The sequence below is a fragment of the Peromyscus eremicus genome, chromosome 10 (genome assembly GCF_949786415.1).
Source record: "Peromyscus eremicus chromosome 10, PerEre_H2_v1, whole genome shotgun sequence".
Taxonomy (NCBI): Eukaryota; Metazoa; Chordata; class Mammalia; order Rodentia; family Cricetidae; genus Peromyscus; species Peromyscus eremicus.
The window spans coordinates 21572210-21589327 of NC_081426.1; the positions used below are offsets into that span (position 1 = coordinate 21572210).

The 17118-nt window shown below is 47.9% G+C and overlaps 1 protein-coding gene across 1 annotated transcript in view; it reads left to right on the forward strand.

Annotated features, from left to right (window-relative positions):
* Positions 1–17118, forward strand: part of Tns3 (tensin 3) — a 146335-nt gene that overhangs the window by 114341 nt on the left and 14876 nt on the right. Inside the window, exons 18-21 of the mRNA XM_059275458.1 lie at positions 10386–10557; positions 12089–12726; positions 13294–13380; positions 14678–14809. Coding sequence (XP_059131441.1) covers positions 10386–10557; positions 12089–12726; positions 13294–13380; positions 14678–14809 — 1029 coding nt within the window. The remainder of the gene's footprint in view (positions 1–10385; positions 10558–12088; positions 12727–13293; positions 13381–14677; positions 14810–17118) is intronic.

Genomic DNA, 17118 nt, shown 5'->3' on the forward strand with positions numbered 1-17118 from the left:
ACTCATTCCTTTTTGGAGACAGAAATCCTGATCACGTGAGTTCTTCAGTCTTGGCTTGGGCACAGTGCATGATATATATATATATATATATATATATATATATATTTACCAACTTATTTAAAATATTTATCCACAGCTGTCAGTCCTGTGTGTGTCACAGCTAAATTAACAACCATTTCTGCTTTTCCTCCTCTTCCCCATAATACTCTACCTTGGTGGGGGATGTAATTTCCATTTTATAACTAATCTTTGCCTCATTTTCGCTCCCAAACTCACACACTTTTCCACTGTACTTGATGTTGTTGCCTACTGCTCCATTTGGTGTTCTAGGGCTGTATAAAATACTGGCATCCAGGGCCTGGATCTGGGCACCAGTTCTGCCCAGTGCTGGATGTTCTAGTACAACCCTCCATGTTGGAACCTCCTTCCTCCCTCATGATGGAGGACCACTGAGAATCCAGGAAACGCTCAGTGGGTGTTGTCACTGAGTGGATGGCCAAGGGTCTTCTTTAGCGGGTCATCCATCTATCCTGTCTTAGTGACTGGACAATGAGTAGATATTTTAGCATACACTGTGAACTTTAGCTGACTGACCTTCTGAAATAGGACAGTGCATAGTAAAGCAGGTCACTGTCAGTTTTAGGGGACCTTTTGCTGGGTCAGCCTTTCCCTCAAAGCATAGTGAACAGCATTTGGACTCCTGAACTCACTACCATGAGACAAGAGTCCTTCCACAAAGCCGGCCGAGAGCCTCAGGCACAGAAGGTTCTGCCACAGGCTATCCTTCTCAGAGAAGGACTCCTCCATGACAGAAACTGCAGTTTGCTGTAAATCCACCTATTGATTAATTGTTATTTTGGGGGCAGTTTTAATGCACTTAAAACTTTATTGGAAGTCCAGTCCAGTGCCAGCGCAGCCTGGCAGCATCTGGGCAGTGCTAGTGGTCTCGCCATTTTTTGAGAAGCTAAGGAGCTGGTTGGGCAGTGGCTTCAACCCTGGTACCAGTGGCACTCTGCGTGTGACATTTGCCAGGCACTACTCCCTGGGTAGGAAAGCCAGCCAGAAGCAAAATGGCTGCACTGAAGCTAAGGGGTGAGCTTAAGTGAGTTGGCATGGATAGCGTGCATGCTAGAAATAAGTGGAATTAGAAACCTGTGAGAGAAACACCAAACCAAAGTGGCTGTGATCTGAAAGGCTCCCATTGTGTGTCCTACAGCTCACGGCATCAGAAGTTCTGGGCAGAGGTACCACTGCCCATTTAAGGCCCTATCCTATTCAGGACTCCCCCCAGCTTGCCCCATAAGCTGCAGGCCAAGAGGGGAGGAGCATCAGGTGAGAAGGGAGACATTGTAAGCTGGGTCTTCCTCACTCCTCTGGCTGGTGCAGGGCTTCCTGGGACACGGGGTTTGGGGCAGGGTGGTCTGCTTTGGAGCTGTGGCTCAGCTTGGTCAGAATCCCCATCCTGTAAGCCATGGAAGAGACAATTCAGAAGCAGCCTCCGTGCAACACACAGCACCATGCTATCCCCTGCTTTTTCCTTAGACTAAACTTATGACCAACCCTTCTCAACCTGTAGGTGACAGCCACTTTGGGGGTCAAGGGATCCTTCACCGGGGCTGCCTAGGACCATCAGAAAGCACAGATATTGACATTACAATTCTTAACAGTAGCAAAATTACAGTTACGAAGTATGCAATGAAAATAATTATGGTGTGTGTCGGGGGGGGGGGGGGGGTCGTCACCACAACATGAGGACCTGTATTAAGGGGTCACAGCGTTAGGAAGGTTGAGAACCACTGCCTTCGAGGGTGGCTACAGCCTGATCATGCTGTGTGCACCCTGCATGTCCTCCTTTCATTGCTTCTCAGGAACCCTGATAGAGACCCTCAGCCACCCTGCTGCCATCAAGTAAGGCTTCACTTCCGGAAATCTTATTCCTGTGTTAGGGCTGAGTGAAAGCCCTAGCCGGACCTCAGATGTGACCGTACTAGGAAAGGAGATCTTCACACCGGTCGTTAAGTTGGCGTCCCCTGAGGCAGAGCCTAGTCCAGTATGACTGTGGTCCTTATCCTAAGAGATTCGGCTGTAGGTCCAAGAAGGGAGGCAAAGGGGAGACAATATCACCTGTAATCACAGTAGTTGGACCATGGGGAAACTGCTGACATCTGGAACACGGACCTCCAGCATCCAGAACAGTGAGAAATCAGTTAGATGCTTGTTGGTTGTGGTAGACTGAGCAAAGACCCTGAATTATGAGACACCAGAATTCTAACCCATGAAGCTTTGTACGGCAGGAAGGACAAGGGTTTGCTAAAGAGTGAAGGGTGGGAAGCCTACGAATCAGGTTGGGATCCTGGTGCAGGGAGAATGCCGGTTCCCTCCTGGGGCAGAGCTAAGGCACCAAGCCCCAGCCGATAGCCACTGGCCCAGCACCCCTGTTTTGAACGTGGTGGGGAACTCCATGGTGCAGTCATTAGATAAGAAAGTGATCGTACTGGGTGCTGGTGTGAGCATTTGCCACTTGTTCTAAAGTCAAGAGGTCTATTTAGTGCCACACAGACAGTGATTACTAGTTACATGTTGATAGTCTATGCATTTTTCTCAAAGACAGGTAAAAGGTGTTGAGGGTCGGGCGAGACTTCCGCCGGATTTCATCCACTGTGGTCTGTCCCATAGTGAGAACACACCTTTTTGTTAAGTAGGTTTGACCAAAGCTGAGTTCTTGAAGTATTATGTGCTTCTTGGTATTGTGCTCACTGTAACTCACAGTATCAGAAGTTCTGGGCAGAGGTACCTTTGCCTCGTTAGGGGCTTGCTTGGGAATCTGACCAGTGTTGTTCCAGTTTCAGGGAAGTTACAGGACACCTTCTCCAAACTGCCTGTGGTCCTGTGTATTTGGTGGGCTAGGGGTTTGGATGCAGTAGAGAAAAGGGTCCTCTAAGGATGACTTCATTGGGTTTATAAAATTTCCGAGTCCCAGTCAGAGACATCAGATATAAAATGGTGTCTCTTCATCCTGAGCCTGAGCGTTATGCAGAACTTGGAGCAGTACTCTGTGATGTACTTGGTAGAAGAGAAAGTGGTTGTACTGAGTCCCGACTCTGGGGCTTTGTTTGTGAAGCCCTTTAGTACTGACTGACAGTCCCTGCCTGAAAAGAGTTAAGGAATAGGCCTCAACATCCTCCACCTACCCCATCTCTAAAGAATGGCTGGGTCCTGTGGGGATTCTGCCCACAGACACAAAGTACCAAGACTTCTGCTGTGTGCAGACTCAACTATGGGACTAGAATTCTTCAGGAGACTGAAAGTTTGGAGCAACCAGAGCCTACTAGGAGTATTTTCATCACCAGTAAGTTCGAGCTGGCCCTGCTCTGGTTCATTCCCCTGGAGACACTGGTCTGCTCCTGATGCAGCCTTGATTCCCAGCCCCACTCAGCCCAGGGATCTTGAAGGAACTGAGTTGTTTCTCCAGTGTGGTGAAAACACTCCCTCTGCATTCGGAGGGTTTATTTTTACCCCCTCTCTCTCTCTGCGTAAGGAGGGCTTCCCTGTGCCTCCCTTTTTCTCTCTGGTACGGCTCCGTTCACCCTAGCTGCAGCTTGACCACTCTATAGTCATTTATCCCTATTTGCCTCTGTCCCCAGTGGGTGGTCGCAGCTCAGGAACAGCAAACATTTGTCACTGAGGCCAGTGACTGGTGCCCACCCAAACTGGCTAAAGGATTGAGAAAGGAGAGACTGTAACTAATGGTTCTGTCACACATGTCCTTGCAGCAGTGATGGACAGGCAGAATGGGCATTCCACTCAGCGGGTAGATGTTCAGCCTGAGCAGGGGAGGGCTTTCTGGCACAGGCCACCATGCATGTTCCTGAAAGACAGCGACTTTATGCTAAGTAAAATAAACTGATCACTAACGGACAAATGCTGAATAATTTACTCATGTGGTCTGTGAAAGAATAGAATCTGTAAAGACAGAAAGGATAGTGGAGTTGCCAGGGGCTGGGAGCAGGGAAGCAAAGAGAGTTGTTAATAGGATATGGAGTTTGAGTTTGTAAGAACAAGTTTTGGAGATAGATGTTGGTGACAGTTCAATAGCAATGGAAGATGGACTTGAGGCCACTGGAATCGTCACTTGGAAGTGGTCAGGATAGTAACCCATGCCTGTTTTAATCACAATTAAATAATAACAGTGGCTGAGCATCATGGATACTCCCAGTCTCTGAGTTCTGTGACAGCTTGTCTTCCAGCTACATGTGGCCTCCAGCTAGCTCAGTCTCCCTACCCCAAGGCATCCTTCCACCTATTTTTCCTGAAAATCTAGCAGGTGGGAAGTGTTTGTTTTCCTGAGAACTCAAACCACAGTGGGTTTTTAGGATGCTTGTGAGCTACTGGGCCATGCTTACTGCATCCCAGGATCCAGGCTGCTTTGAGGCATTCTGCAAAGAGAAACGCTGTTTTCAGTGCTTCGACATTGGGATTCTGTACGCAGCACCGAGTGAGCAGAACAGGGTGTTTGCTTCCCAGTTCCACTTGGAATCTTTGAATTTAAATGGAGCATCTCTAAAGAACAGGAAAACACAGGGCCTTGCTTGTAATGAGCCATTTTATCGGTGTCTCTGCTTCTTTTCCTGTTACTGGTTAAAGGGAACACTGGCATGATCCTTTTAAAGGAGATACTCCTCTTGGGATGAAAGCATCACAGAAGGGTGAGCCAGTGGCAGATGGAAATTCCAACCCCAAAGTTAGGTGTGGTGTAACATATCTATAATCTCAGAATTTGGGAGGTAGAAGAGAGAGGATCCAGAGTTCAGGACCAGCCTTCATTACGTAGTGAGTCTAAAGCTTGTCTACGTTACATGAAACCCTGTTTAAAACAAATGATTATTATTAACAATAGTAATAACAATAATAATACCTCTAGTGATAGCAAGGATACCCCTGTCCTCCAGGGGAAATGAAAGCCTTGCTTCTGTCAAGAGCAGAGTTGATTCACCATGAACCCTGACCTCAGGAGTTACCAAGAAGCAGCTTGGCAACAGGAAAGCACAAACCTTCCTGTTCATATGTTTTCATGTATGTTTGTATGCCATCTATAGGGCTGGAGGGTCAGGACTCAGATTCTCATCAAGAAACATATGCTGCTCTTCCAAGGGCTGGGGCTTCCACTAGTTAACTCTCATTATGTGTGGCTGCCTGCCCATTTTTCCCTTGCTTTAAAAAAGCTGGTTTTAATAGCCTTTTATTTTTAGAGAGCAGAATTATAAGCTAAGGACATCTTTTTAAAATTTCACTACCATCAAACCTCCCATAAAAAAGTTTTGCCTTCTGGAAATAGAATTTTTAAATGCTTATGTAAACAAACTCCAGAAATCATCTATTATGACCTCAATTGATAAAATTATAAGGAAGGAGAGCTTGGAGGCTCCAGAACTTGAGAACGTATCCAGTATTCCAGTGAGATTCAAGCTAAGAGATGTACTGATGTTACCATGGCCAGAACTCTCAAGTGATGGCAAAGGAGAATGATTGTTTAACTTGGGTCTGACCAGTAAGGAGGGAAGAAGGAAGAAGGAAGATGGAAATGGATGGATGGATAGATGGATGGATGGATGGATGGATGGGTAGGTGGGTGGGTGGGTGGGTGGATGGGTGGATGGATGGATGGGTGGATGGATGGATGGGTGGATGGATGGATAGGTGGATGAATGGATGGACGGACGGACGGGTGGGTGGGTGGGTGGGTGGATGGATGGGTGGATAGGTGGATGGGTGGGTGGATGGGTAGATGGATGAGTAGATAAAGATAAGAGTCCTACTGTCTAGGCTATCAGTGGTCCTGGCCATAAGCAGAGTTTTCTTGTTAACTTACAAGTCACCAGTCGCCAGTGTAGAGTGACTGGTGTCCAGCTTCCCACAGAACACTCCTGCAAGCAGCTTTTGAAAGAAAGCATAAAAATAGATCATTTGGAAGAAGGCCAGTGACCCCTTCTCACCCTAGTCCTGGTACAGGAAATGGAGGAAGTGGAAGCAGAGAGGAGAAGAGTGCAGGCATTCCTGAGATCCCAAGAGGCTGGGCATATGCCCCCCAGTTCCCGCCTGGCCTGGAAGGGATGCTAGGCAGAGGTTTCTGCACCCTGAAACCACAGGGCACCAAGGACACACACAGGCTTGGAGGAGAACCCAGAAAGTGTGGTTATCTTCGAATTCCAAACACGGTATTATCCGCTTCAGCCCTTGCTGTGCATGTGAGCAGCAGCAGCAGAAAATATGAGTGTGTGGATAATAAACAAAAACAATGCTGTCAAGATTCCCAGCAGCGGGGTTGGGGATTTAGCTCAGTGGTGGAGCACTTGCTTAGCAAGCGCAAGGCCCTGGGTTCAGTCCTCAGCTCTGGAAAAAAAAGAAAAAATAAAAGAAAAAAAGATTCCCAGCAGCTAAATGGTTTCTGGGCAGGCAGGACCCCATTAGACCTCTCCTTGCCACGAAAACTCACTTTAACAGAAGAGGGCTTCATGCCTCAGGAGGCAGAGTTTGGAAGGACTGGGGCTGCCCTGTAGACCCTCTGAGTGGTTGATTTAAAACCTGCTGCCCCCTTCTGTGATGTCCGTAGGTCCCTTTCTCTGAAGGACAAGGCTGCTCACCATCCTGGCTGGTGACATTTCACCCGTAGTGTTACTGTGACCCTCATGTTGAAGTTAAAGAACAGTGGCCATTACTGCGTCTGCTCTTCTCATGAGCGGATTTCTAGAAACCCGTGCAGAAGGGTCTGAAGGCTTCGGCTTGACTGGAGCCTCTATCAGTTCCTTGAGTAAGATTTCAGCGTACTCCCAAGTTCTGTGGGATTTCTATCCCATGCACTTCACTGTCAGCAAGGACAGTTCACAGGAGAGCTTAGGAAGGTGGCTCCAAAGGAAGCCTCATAAGGTGGCAGCTCTGTTCCTGCACTGTGTAGGTGCCATGCAAACTGGTAATTCCACCAATGTCTTCTTGGTATCTGCAGTCTGGTCATCAGACTTGATCTTCATCCTGCAGACTTAAAAGAGCAGCTAGCACCCAGATAGTGAGTGCATTTGCTGCTGTGACATTATGCTGTTTAGAGGTTGCTTTTTGCTGACATGTATTCCTGAGTGCAGGCAGGGGAAGGGGATCTGCAGAAGACTTTGTACCGAGTTCCTGGGGGTCCCTGCAGCAAGTGCTTAGCATGAACACCCAACCTGGTGCTTAGGCGGCTGTTTCTGTAAACAAAGGGTTAAGTACTGACACAAAGCCCGGGACAAGAGGGAACCACAGTGCCCCCAGAGTTGGTGCTAATGAAGGATAAACAAAGCCACTTTCATGGGAAGTGCTGGGCTTGCTGTTTTCTGGGAAAACACGATGATAACAGGAACAAAGTGGGATTTGATTTTCCTCCGCCTGTTCTCATTTGAAGGGAATCTTTGGCGCCATGTAAGAATATTCAATGCTTCTGAATCTTGGCATGGGTTCCCTGGATCCTCAAGGCTCAGGGACTCAGCAAGTAGAGGCAGGAACAGCGAGGATTGTCCTATGCTGTGTGGGGCCTCTTGGAGCAGCCAGGTCTCAGGGGCAGATGCTGAGGACTGCCCTCCTCCATCCCATGCTGGCTCGTGTATTTGATTTTGCTGATGAAAAGCTCTAAAGATCCCAAAGATCTGTGCTGCTCCCTGGAACTTGATCCTAGGGATGATCCATACCTCCTTCTAACCTTCAGCCAGACTCTGGCAGAACTTCCACATCATGCTCTGGACTCTAGCTTTAAGATCAAAGCCAGCCGCTTCGCTCCTCCTCCTCTGTCCGTCTGTCCGTCCATCCATCATTCGTCCATGCATTCATAAGATGCATGACCAGAACCTCCTCTATGTACCATCAGTGAAGGGTGGAGACAGTTCCTCCCCATGGGCAGCAGGCCAGGGGTTGGTGTTCTCCAAGCCTATTGTACCCACCTGAAGCCCACTGTCCGTCTTGGACTTAATCAAATGCCACCTCTGCTATGTTGTGGTTTAAATGTGAATTCTGCGCTGCGCCCCCCCCCCCCCCCCCACACACACAAGTCTCCTGTGTTGTGAACACTTGATCCCAGCTGTTTTCACTGTTCTGGAAGGTTATGGAAGCTCTAGGGGGTAGAGTCTCATTGGAGGAAGTGGATCACTAGGGCAGGCCTTGAGGTACAGATCAGCTGGATTTCCTGTCCATGCTTTGTTTCCTGAGTGTAGATACATCAGCTGTCTTATTTCTCCTGCATCCATGCATGCTCCACCATGGTAGGCTGTATGTATTCCCTCAAACTGTCAGCAAAAATGAACTGTTCCTCCCTTAACAGCAATAAGCAGGGTAAGTGATAAACTCCAGAAAGCATCTAGGCTCTCTCTAGACAGAAGGGAGTCCTCCAGGGGTCCTCCTGGAAGCCACAGACTACACCTCCCTTTGGGCCTCATTCTCAGACAAATGCTCGCCTCCCGAGGGCAGGGCCATGCTGGTGTGACTACCATGTTCTGGTTTCCTTCTTTCCTGGGTCTTAGATGGAAAATAAATGTGTATGGATGTGAATGAGGCTAAGTTACCACTTGGAAGACAGTGAAGGGAGGGATGGTTTAAATAGTGTATTTGTTTTTCTGCAGAGTTGCCACTGAAAGTTTGAAGGATGGATTTGGAAGACCATGCAATTAGTTAATGAGCACACCAAGCATTTACTTTGAAATATTTATTGTGGATTGTACTGGGGGTGTGGGGATAAGAAGACTACACCTGTCCCAAGGATGTACAGATAAATCCCAGAAGACATGGGCATTTACCCTGTGATTTATTCAGATATCACAACAGTACTGGGTTTTCCTATACTGAGAATTTTAATGAGCTGAAAAAATAAAGCACAAAAATTGGTGTCCCATCATGGCCCCCAATGAACAAGACAAAGCATTTTTGCCTTGGTTTTTGCCATACTAGCTAGCAGTGAGCCTTTTTAATTTGTCCTCTTTTGGTAGCCATGGTAATTTTCTTATAACTTGAGGTTTGACTTCTCTGGTATTTTGGTAAGTTCTCAGTAAATGTCTTTTCCAGCGTGGGTTCTGCCTCATGCAGTGCCCACTCGGTGTAGGTTTGACGTGATAGTAACTTTCATCCTGGCACTGGTCTCTCTGGCTGGCTGAGTTTGTATTTCCGTCCGTGCTCCAGTGTCTTCCTTGCATGCTTCCTCCTCACCCCAAGTTTGCCCTCTCCTCTGCTGAGTCCAATCCACTGCTGAAGTCCTTAAGCCCATGCTTATTTGTTCTGCTTCTCATTCCTAGAGTTTCCATTTGATTATCCCTAGGGACTCAGATGCTTTGGTAAAATGCGAACTTCTCTATTTTCTGTCTCTTTGTAGTCTGTATGTTTTAATTCCAGCTTTTGAACCAGCTTTGTTTTTTGTTGGTGGTGGGATTTTGTCGCATTTTGTTTGGGGAGGGTAGTGATTTTTGTTCTTTTCACTTGTCATGTTTCCTGGCAACATTGTAATTGGAAGTTTAGACTGTATCAAAATTAAAGTGAGATGGCGTGGGAGGCAGGTTTGGGACAGTGAGTATTGCTTAGAGAAGATCCAGATTTAAAGTGGGGCTGTATGAAAGCTGTCCAGTGTCTGGTGCCCTGGGGCATAGGGCATTGGAACCTTTAGTTATTGGCCAGGGTCATGCTTCTTGAGTATTTCCCACACATAGGTTTTTCTTACCACTCAGAAGAAACTGCCCCAGTCCTGTTTAGCTCCCAGGAGCCACTTGTAATTGGGTAGTTGGTGTCAAGCCCTGAGGCTTAGGACTAAAGTATACCTGACAAGTTCCAAGTCCTCTTTCTATGTGACTTTGGCCTTCTTGGTCCCAGATACCTTGGTAATTCTGAACCTGCATCTTCAACCTCCCGAGAATAGCATGTAGCAGATCAGATCCGTGCCCCGTGGTCCCTGGACATGCAACCCCAGAGTCACTAATATGAGAGGGTGGGGAATGGAAGGAAAGGTAAGCATGTCAGATGATAGCTCTGCAGTGCCTGCACTCAAGGGAAGAGAGCATCTCTGTGGAAGAAGGCTCCTGCTAGTTTATAGGGTAGGCCGTACATACATCTGTCCCTCATACATGAGCAGCCAGCTCAGGATGGACAGTGCACGTGGAGACTGAATTAGCCATTTTCTCTTTTGGTAACAGTGATGGGTGACAATCTACACATAGTAGCACAAAGTCACCCCCTACAGCCACCTGTGTTACTGCTGTCATGGTTCATCGTAACCATGAGCAACCGAAAGCTTTAAGAATTAACTCATTTCATCACGAACACGGGAAAGGGCTGAGATTATGACGTTATGGATCACGTAATCTCTGCTTTCTGTTTCCCTGCTCCAGAACCACGAGGCTGCCCAGAGATTATCAGCCACACTGTGGGGATGTCAGAGAGCCCCATTGGACCCAAACCCACCATGCTTCGGGCTGATATGCCTGCAACACCCAACTTTCAGCAGATGTTTGCATCTTCCTGCACAGTTTCAAGCAATGGACCTGGCCAGAGGAGAGAGAGGTAGGAGGAAGGGATTTAGCCTTGTTACAAGTTCCTCTCAGAGTTCAAAGCACCCAGCTGAGAGGAGAAAGAAAAGACTGGGTAGAGCAGCACCCAACAGTGAGACCCCCCCACTCAGATAAAGTGGAGAAGAGCCCGTAACCAGGATGGTGTGCCGCATATCACTGCTCATGGAACTTGCTCTTGTTCACGGGCACTGGCAAATACATGAACACCTAGGAAAATGTTGCAAAAATGGAAAGGAAGAAAGGGGCTGTGGTAGACCAAACTGTCCTCTTTTGTTTTCAAAAGATGAGGCCTTGAGAAACCCAGGAAGGCCAGCTGCCACTCTGGCCCAAAGTAGAATTCAACTCCCCCATGTCTCTTGTACAGGTTTCCAGTTTCCCTTCCCATTAAAATAAAGGGGGTCGCCAGGTGGAGGTGGCGCACGCCTTTAATCCCAGCATTCGGGAGGCAGAGACAACCAGGCCTACACTGAGAAACCCTGTCTTGAAAACCAACATGGAAGGAAGGAAGGAAGGAAGGAAGGAAGGAAGGAAGGAAGGAAGGAAGGAAGGAAGGAAGGAAGGAATTTTTAAAAATTAAAAATTAAAAGTCCTTGACATCATGTGTAGAGTCTGTACCTATTGTTTATCCATTTGAATGTGTGTATGTTACAAGAGGTGTATTTTTAGTGGCTTTCCTAAGTTCTTGAATGTGGTAATTTCCAGTCAAGTTGTCTCCCTGTCTGCAGGAGATAATGTTCTTAGGATTGGTTGATGCCTGAGATCCTAGATCAGACCAAACCCTGCACACAATATATTTTTCTCAAGCATTCATACATATGATAATTTTGACCTTTTCTCAAAGAAAGTACATTACAGATTCCTGTTGGCATAGCCAATCAGCCAGCATCCTCACTTTTGCTCTTTGGGGCTATTTTTATTTTGAATGTTTACATCTTTATTTATTTTTATTGGATGACTGTTTTGTCTGCATCTATGTCTGTTTATCACCTTATGCCTGGTCCCTGTGGAGGTCCAAAGAGGGGATCAGAACCTCTGGAACAAGAGTTACAGGCAGTTGTGAGCCACTGTGTGGGTACTGGGAATCAAACCCTGCTCCTCTGTAAGAGCAGCCAGTGCTTAACCACAAAGCCATGTCTCCAGCCCCTTTGGCTGAGAGTTACTTGAACATGAACACCATTATACAACATCAGCCCATCATCTAACTACTGACTCTAAGAGTGGGCAGCATATAACACGTGGATATGTATGCTGAATAAGGGACAATTCACATCCTGGACATGATGGGGTAGGACAATAAATGATTCATCATTCTACTCAGAATGACATTTAAGACTTAGCAGTTGTTCATTTCTAGAATTTTCAATTTAACAATTTTAGACCAAGGTCAACCCATGTCTCTGAAACACATATAAGGGATGAGGGATACTACATTTCTTCTGTTGCCCAGCAAGCCTCAGTACCCACTTCTCCAGCCCTGTCTTCTCCAAGTCTTGCAACTTTTTTTTTTTTGGTCTTTTGAACAGCCCGCCTTCTGCAGAACGCCAGTGGGTGGAGAGCAGCCCCAAGTCCACCCTAACCCTCCTGGGGAGCAACCACCCTTCTGAAAGTTCTCTTGGCACCCGCGAGTTCTGCAGCTCTGGCAAGGACTCGCCAGGGCTGCCCTGCTTCCAGTCCTCGGAGCTCCAGGCCTCCTTCCACAGCCACGAGCTGTCCATGTCAGAGCCCCAGGATGCTCTGCCCGCTGCGGGCGGTCAAGCCTTCTTAGGCTTCAACACTGCTCAGGTAGCAAGTGGCCTTCCACCTGGCGAGGACCCCAGTGCCCTGCTGGTCAATTCCCATGGCCCGTCACTGGCTCCTGGAGCCCCACTGACAACAGCGGGGGCTGCTGACAATGGCTTCCTGGCCCACAACTTTCTCACGGTGTCGCCTGGACTCAGCAGCCACCACAGTCCAGGCCTGCAGAACCAGGGGGTAAGCCTGCCTGGGCAGCCACCCCTCCCTGAGAAGAAGAGAGCCTCAGAGGGTGATCGTTCTTTGGGCTCAGTCTCCCCTTCCTCCAGTGGCTTCTCCAGCCCCCACAGCGGGAGTACCATGAGCATCCCCTTCCCGAACGTCCTTCCAGACTTCTGCAAGCCTTCAGAAGTGGCCTCACCTTTGCCAGGTATGTCGCCACCTCTGCCCAGTCCCTTAGGAAAAGAGGGTTTGGGGGCGTCTCCAGGGTTAAGTCACGTGTCCTGCCGGAAATGTTCAGACCCTCAGACCCCCTGATGGCTCTTCCCCATATTGCCGGTCTAAAGCCAGGTAGACACAGTGCTTCTGGTAAATCTGTTCAGCTTCCTCCCTCATCCACGGTAGACTCATCCCAGCAGTAGGAAGTGCGGATGCTGCAATGGCTCCGCCTTCACTTTGACTTGAAAGTAAAGATCTTTGGAAGTTGTTTTCTTTTCCCCAATGATACAATTAATCCGGAACTGAGTTTTGAACTGTTTCAAGCGTTTGACACCAGCCTTGCCTCTGTGTCCTCCTTTTGGGATGGGAAACATCTGTGTTTTGCAGCGTGCCATGAGGCACTGGCTTGCCCTGCCGTTCTGTCCTTTGAGCTGTAGTTCCTTCCCCGCTTAGGACCCCCGTGTCTGTCCCTCACCCCTAGGCATGGCGTTGGACTTGCATCGTTACCATAAATGAGGCAGCAATACAAATATTCTATATTTAAAATTTTGCTTCACAGATAGCCCGAATGATAAGCTCGTGATTGTGAAATTTGTTCAAGACACTTCCAAGTTCTGGTACAAGGCAGATATCTCCAGAGAACAAGGTAGGTGGGGACCAGGGACCTCTTGGAATGTCGGTCACGTTCGGTCTCTGGGTCCTTCTATCAGGAACTCCCATGGTATAGATCAAATTGGAGCAAAACACACCTTTATCATGGGTCTGGGGAAAATTTCACAGCTTTCATCTTTTCATGGGAAAAACTCAGTACTGGTGAGGGTTTGGTGAGAAGTGGGTTCAAGCCATATGCATCCCAGTGTGTGGAGTGTGAACATTGGCTGTTTCGCCAAGCCAGCAGCTCACCAGCCATGCCAACCCACCATGGGCTCTGAGGAAGAGACACTCTGCTCAGGTCTCTACTAAGGTCTCCTCCGCGTATTGCAGAAAGAGGGTCATGGAGGAGAGAGATGCACTGGGGCGAGACAGTCAGCGTGGTGGCTACAGGCCATGAAAGGGAATGGACCGTTTGGAGCTCTAGCTATAACAAGCTTCCTGTCGCCTGCATGAACCTGCCTGATTGTTGCAGTGCAGAAGGAGCTCACGGCCCCTCCATCTCTCAGAAAGGCTAGTTTTCTCCCTGAGATCCTGCCGTTAGATTTTAGAGAATTATAGAAACTATGAGGCTCTAATTCTTCCTGTGAGCTCACAGAAGCCGATGTCGTTTTAAATGGAAAAGAAGTGGGGAAAACAACCATGGCCTGGAAAGACTTCTGTTTCCCTAGGCGGCCTTTGTAAAAGCCTCTTAGCAAGTCCAAGGGCTCTGCAGAGCTGCCCTGTGCTGCCAGTGTCCCCATGTCCTCCGGCCTCCCGTCTCCCTGCTTAGCAGCACAGATGAAAAGATGGCATTTTCCTTACTCCATGTTCACCCGCCAAGCAGGGCCCCCACCGGTTCTGGTTGCAGAAGCAGCTGGGAGAAGGGGCTGCCTTAGTCCATCTCCTGAGACTGTCACCGAGCCCCTGAGATTGGGATGACTTATAAAGAATAGTCCTAGAGGTGGGGCACTCCAAGCGTATCAGCACCAGTTTCACACTGGTGAAAAGAGAGGAGCAAGTACGCATGTGCAGGAGAGAGAGAGAGAGAGAGAGACAGACAGACAGACAGACAGAGATGCCGTGCATGGCCACCTTGCTTTGTAACAGTCCACCTTCAAGCTGCTGAGCCATCCCCAGGACCATCGCCCAACCCCAAGAGAGCAGTTGTATTGAGCATCAGGGCTCAGACTTAAGTGTGACTTTCAGAGGTGGGGCCATCTTCAAAGCACAGCAGGAGCCACCTAAGGGTCTGGGTGGGCAGTGGCCTTTGTCCCCTGCGGTCAGTCATCCATGCCTTTCCCCTCCTCTAGCCATTGCCATGTTGAAGGACAAAGCTCCCGGGTCATTCATCGTGAGGGACAGTCACTCCTTCCGCGGGGCCTACGGCCTGGCCATGAAAGTGGCCACACCCCCTCCTTCTGTCTTGCACCTGAACAAGAAAGGTAAGGTTCCCTGGAATGGGTGTGGATTGTGTGTGGTTGGTTTTGAGGGAAATACAGTGACAGATAATGGCAGCTGCTTGGATGGGTTCTCTTTAGTGTTTGCTTTATAAGGTTATTTCCTTAAGTAGTTGTCTTGTTTAAGAACATACATTATTTACATATTCTATCTTCTTTTGTTTTAAGCAAGTAATCTTTTCCATATCCTAGTAGAGCCAAGGACCCAGGAAAGCACCCCCTTCCCATGTCAGCCCTTCCTCCTTTGGGTGACCGCATGTAAGACATCACTGCTTGATTTATTACTGACAGGCCAACAGTCATCTCCAAAACAATCATTTTGTCTATTTCTAACTTATAATGTGAAAACTAATATAGTATATATTCTTACATGTCTTGTTTTGAGTCAGAAGTCTACGATGCACTGAATTCTAAAATGATAGCTCTTGTTCTCTTTCATAGCTCTCTGTTTTGTTTCACAAATACATTGGAATATATTTTCCATTGTCGGTGGACTTTTTCATAGTTTGCTCATCCTCCCCCTTTGCCCCTATATATAACCATCTTTACCACGTTATCACCAACTCTATCAAGGAAAAAGTCTCTTTTGTCTTCTCTTTACCACCAAAATGGTCATTTTGAACTTGGGCGGGTAGGTAAAGATCCACCTCAGGTCATGAGGAGTGTGTGGTAGTCGCCCTGTGATAAGATGCCAGAGGTAATTATCTTATCGTGAGATAAGGCTCACTGTGGCCTGCAGTTTTAAATGGTTCAGCTCATTTGGTTGGCTCTGGTACCAGGCCTGTGCTGAATCATCCTAATAGCATGATTGTACATAAGGGAGTCCATGTTCACCCTCTGCCTGCAAAGTGAAAGGGAGAGAGCTAGGTTTCCACCACCTCCCTCAAGGGCATTGCCCTCAGTGACCCTAAGACCTCCCCCCACCTTCTCATGTTTCCACTGACCACCAGAATGTCTCTCTGGGAGCTGAACCTTTGCTACATGGATCTATGGGAGGAGACATTGCTTTAGCAAGGGGAGAGGAATCAGAAAAATCCCAGATGTGGGGCCTCCTGTGCATACCTGTCTTTCCCACTCCATACCTGGATCTGAGAAGATTCATGCGAATTCTTGCATGAAGTCTGTGGTGAAAGCTTCCTGGGACAAACAGCTTCAAGCTGTTTGACTATAAGATGTGGTTGTAGATGGGCCATCCTCAGTTATGGGTAGCTGACCCGCTTCCTAGAATGTGCTTGTCTTGCAAGGCTAGGGAATGAGTTTGGGAGGCACCTGGGGCTCAGTCAGAGAGCACAGCCCCTAAACCTGTGGGTGCTGGCAGGGCTTCTGGTGAGGGAGCAGGATAAGTGAGGTCATGCGTATGTGGCCTCCCAGAACATCTAGAATTTCCATCATAAGAAGCTCAACAGAACGCTACTGCTGTGTGAGAACATGGACCCTCATCACTGAGCACTCACTCAGATCTGGCTGCTGAGGACTGCCAGGTCTTACTTGGGAGCACTGGTTAAGGACACATCAGGGAAAGTCTTATAAAATCTGGGAACATATCCTGCCTTGGGCAGACTTTGTACTAAGTGTGAGGAGGAAGGAACAAAATTGAGCCTATGTGAGTAACAGATGTCAGGAAACCCAGCATGGTGGTCTCCACTGGATGAATGCAGTCTTGCCTCTGTGTGTACACCCAGGTCTGGATTTGACATTTGTGTTTTGCAGTCCAAGGGTAGATTTGAGAGAAGAGTTTGCCAAATGAGGGAAGAGCCAGTGAGTCACTCCGCCACCTCCAGTCATCCTGAGATGGGATGACTGGCCATTCTAGACTCTACACTCCAAAAAGGCCTTGGCAGCAGGATCTGCATGGGGCCATTTCCCACAAGCAGAATCCAGACCTTCAGTGGGTTTTCCCATTAGGCTGGAAGTCCTGCACCTTCTTCTCCCACAGAGGAAGGGCTATGTGTTTACCCCTCCATTTTATCGCACACAGACTTTCATGGAATCCCATCATTCCCTTCTGCAAGCTTGACTGCCCCTAGAAAATGCCGACACGTACTGTTACTAATGCGTGTTACTGTTTATAAACATCATTTGGGGCCTAAATCCAGCTCAGTATCCCTCATCATAAATGACCCCAAACAGATGTGTCTGGGGTTTCTGATTATTTTCAGATTTCAACGTGTTTGTATGTGCATAATGAGATGCCTTGGAAATGAGTCCTTAAATTTTTGATTACTTTATTATTTTATTTGTATGGTGTTTTTCCTGTATGTCCGTCTGTATAGTATGTACATTTTTGGTGCCCA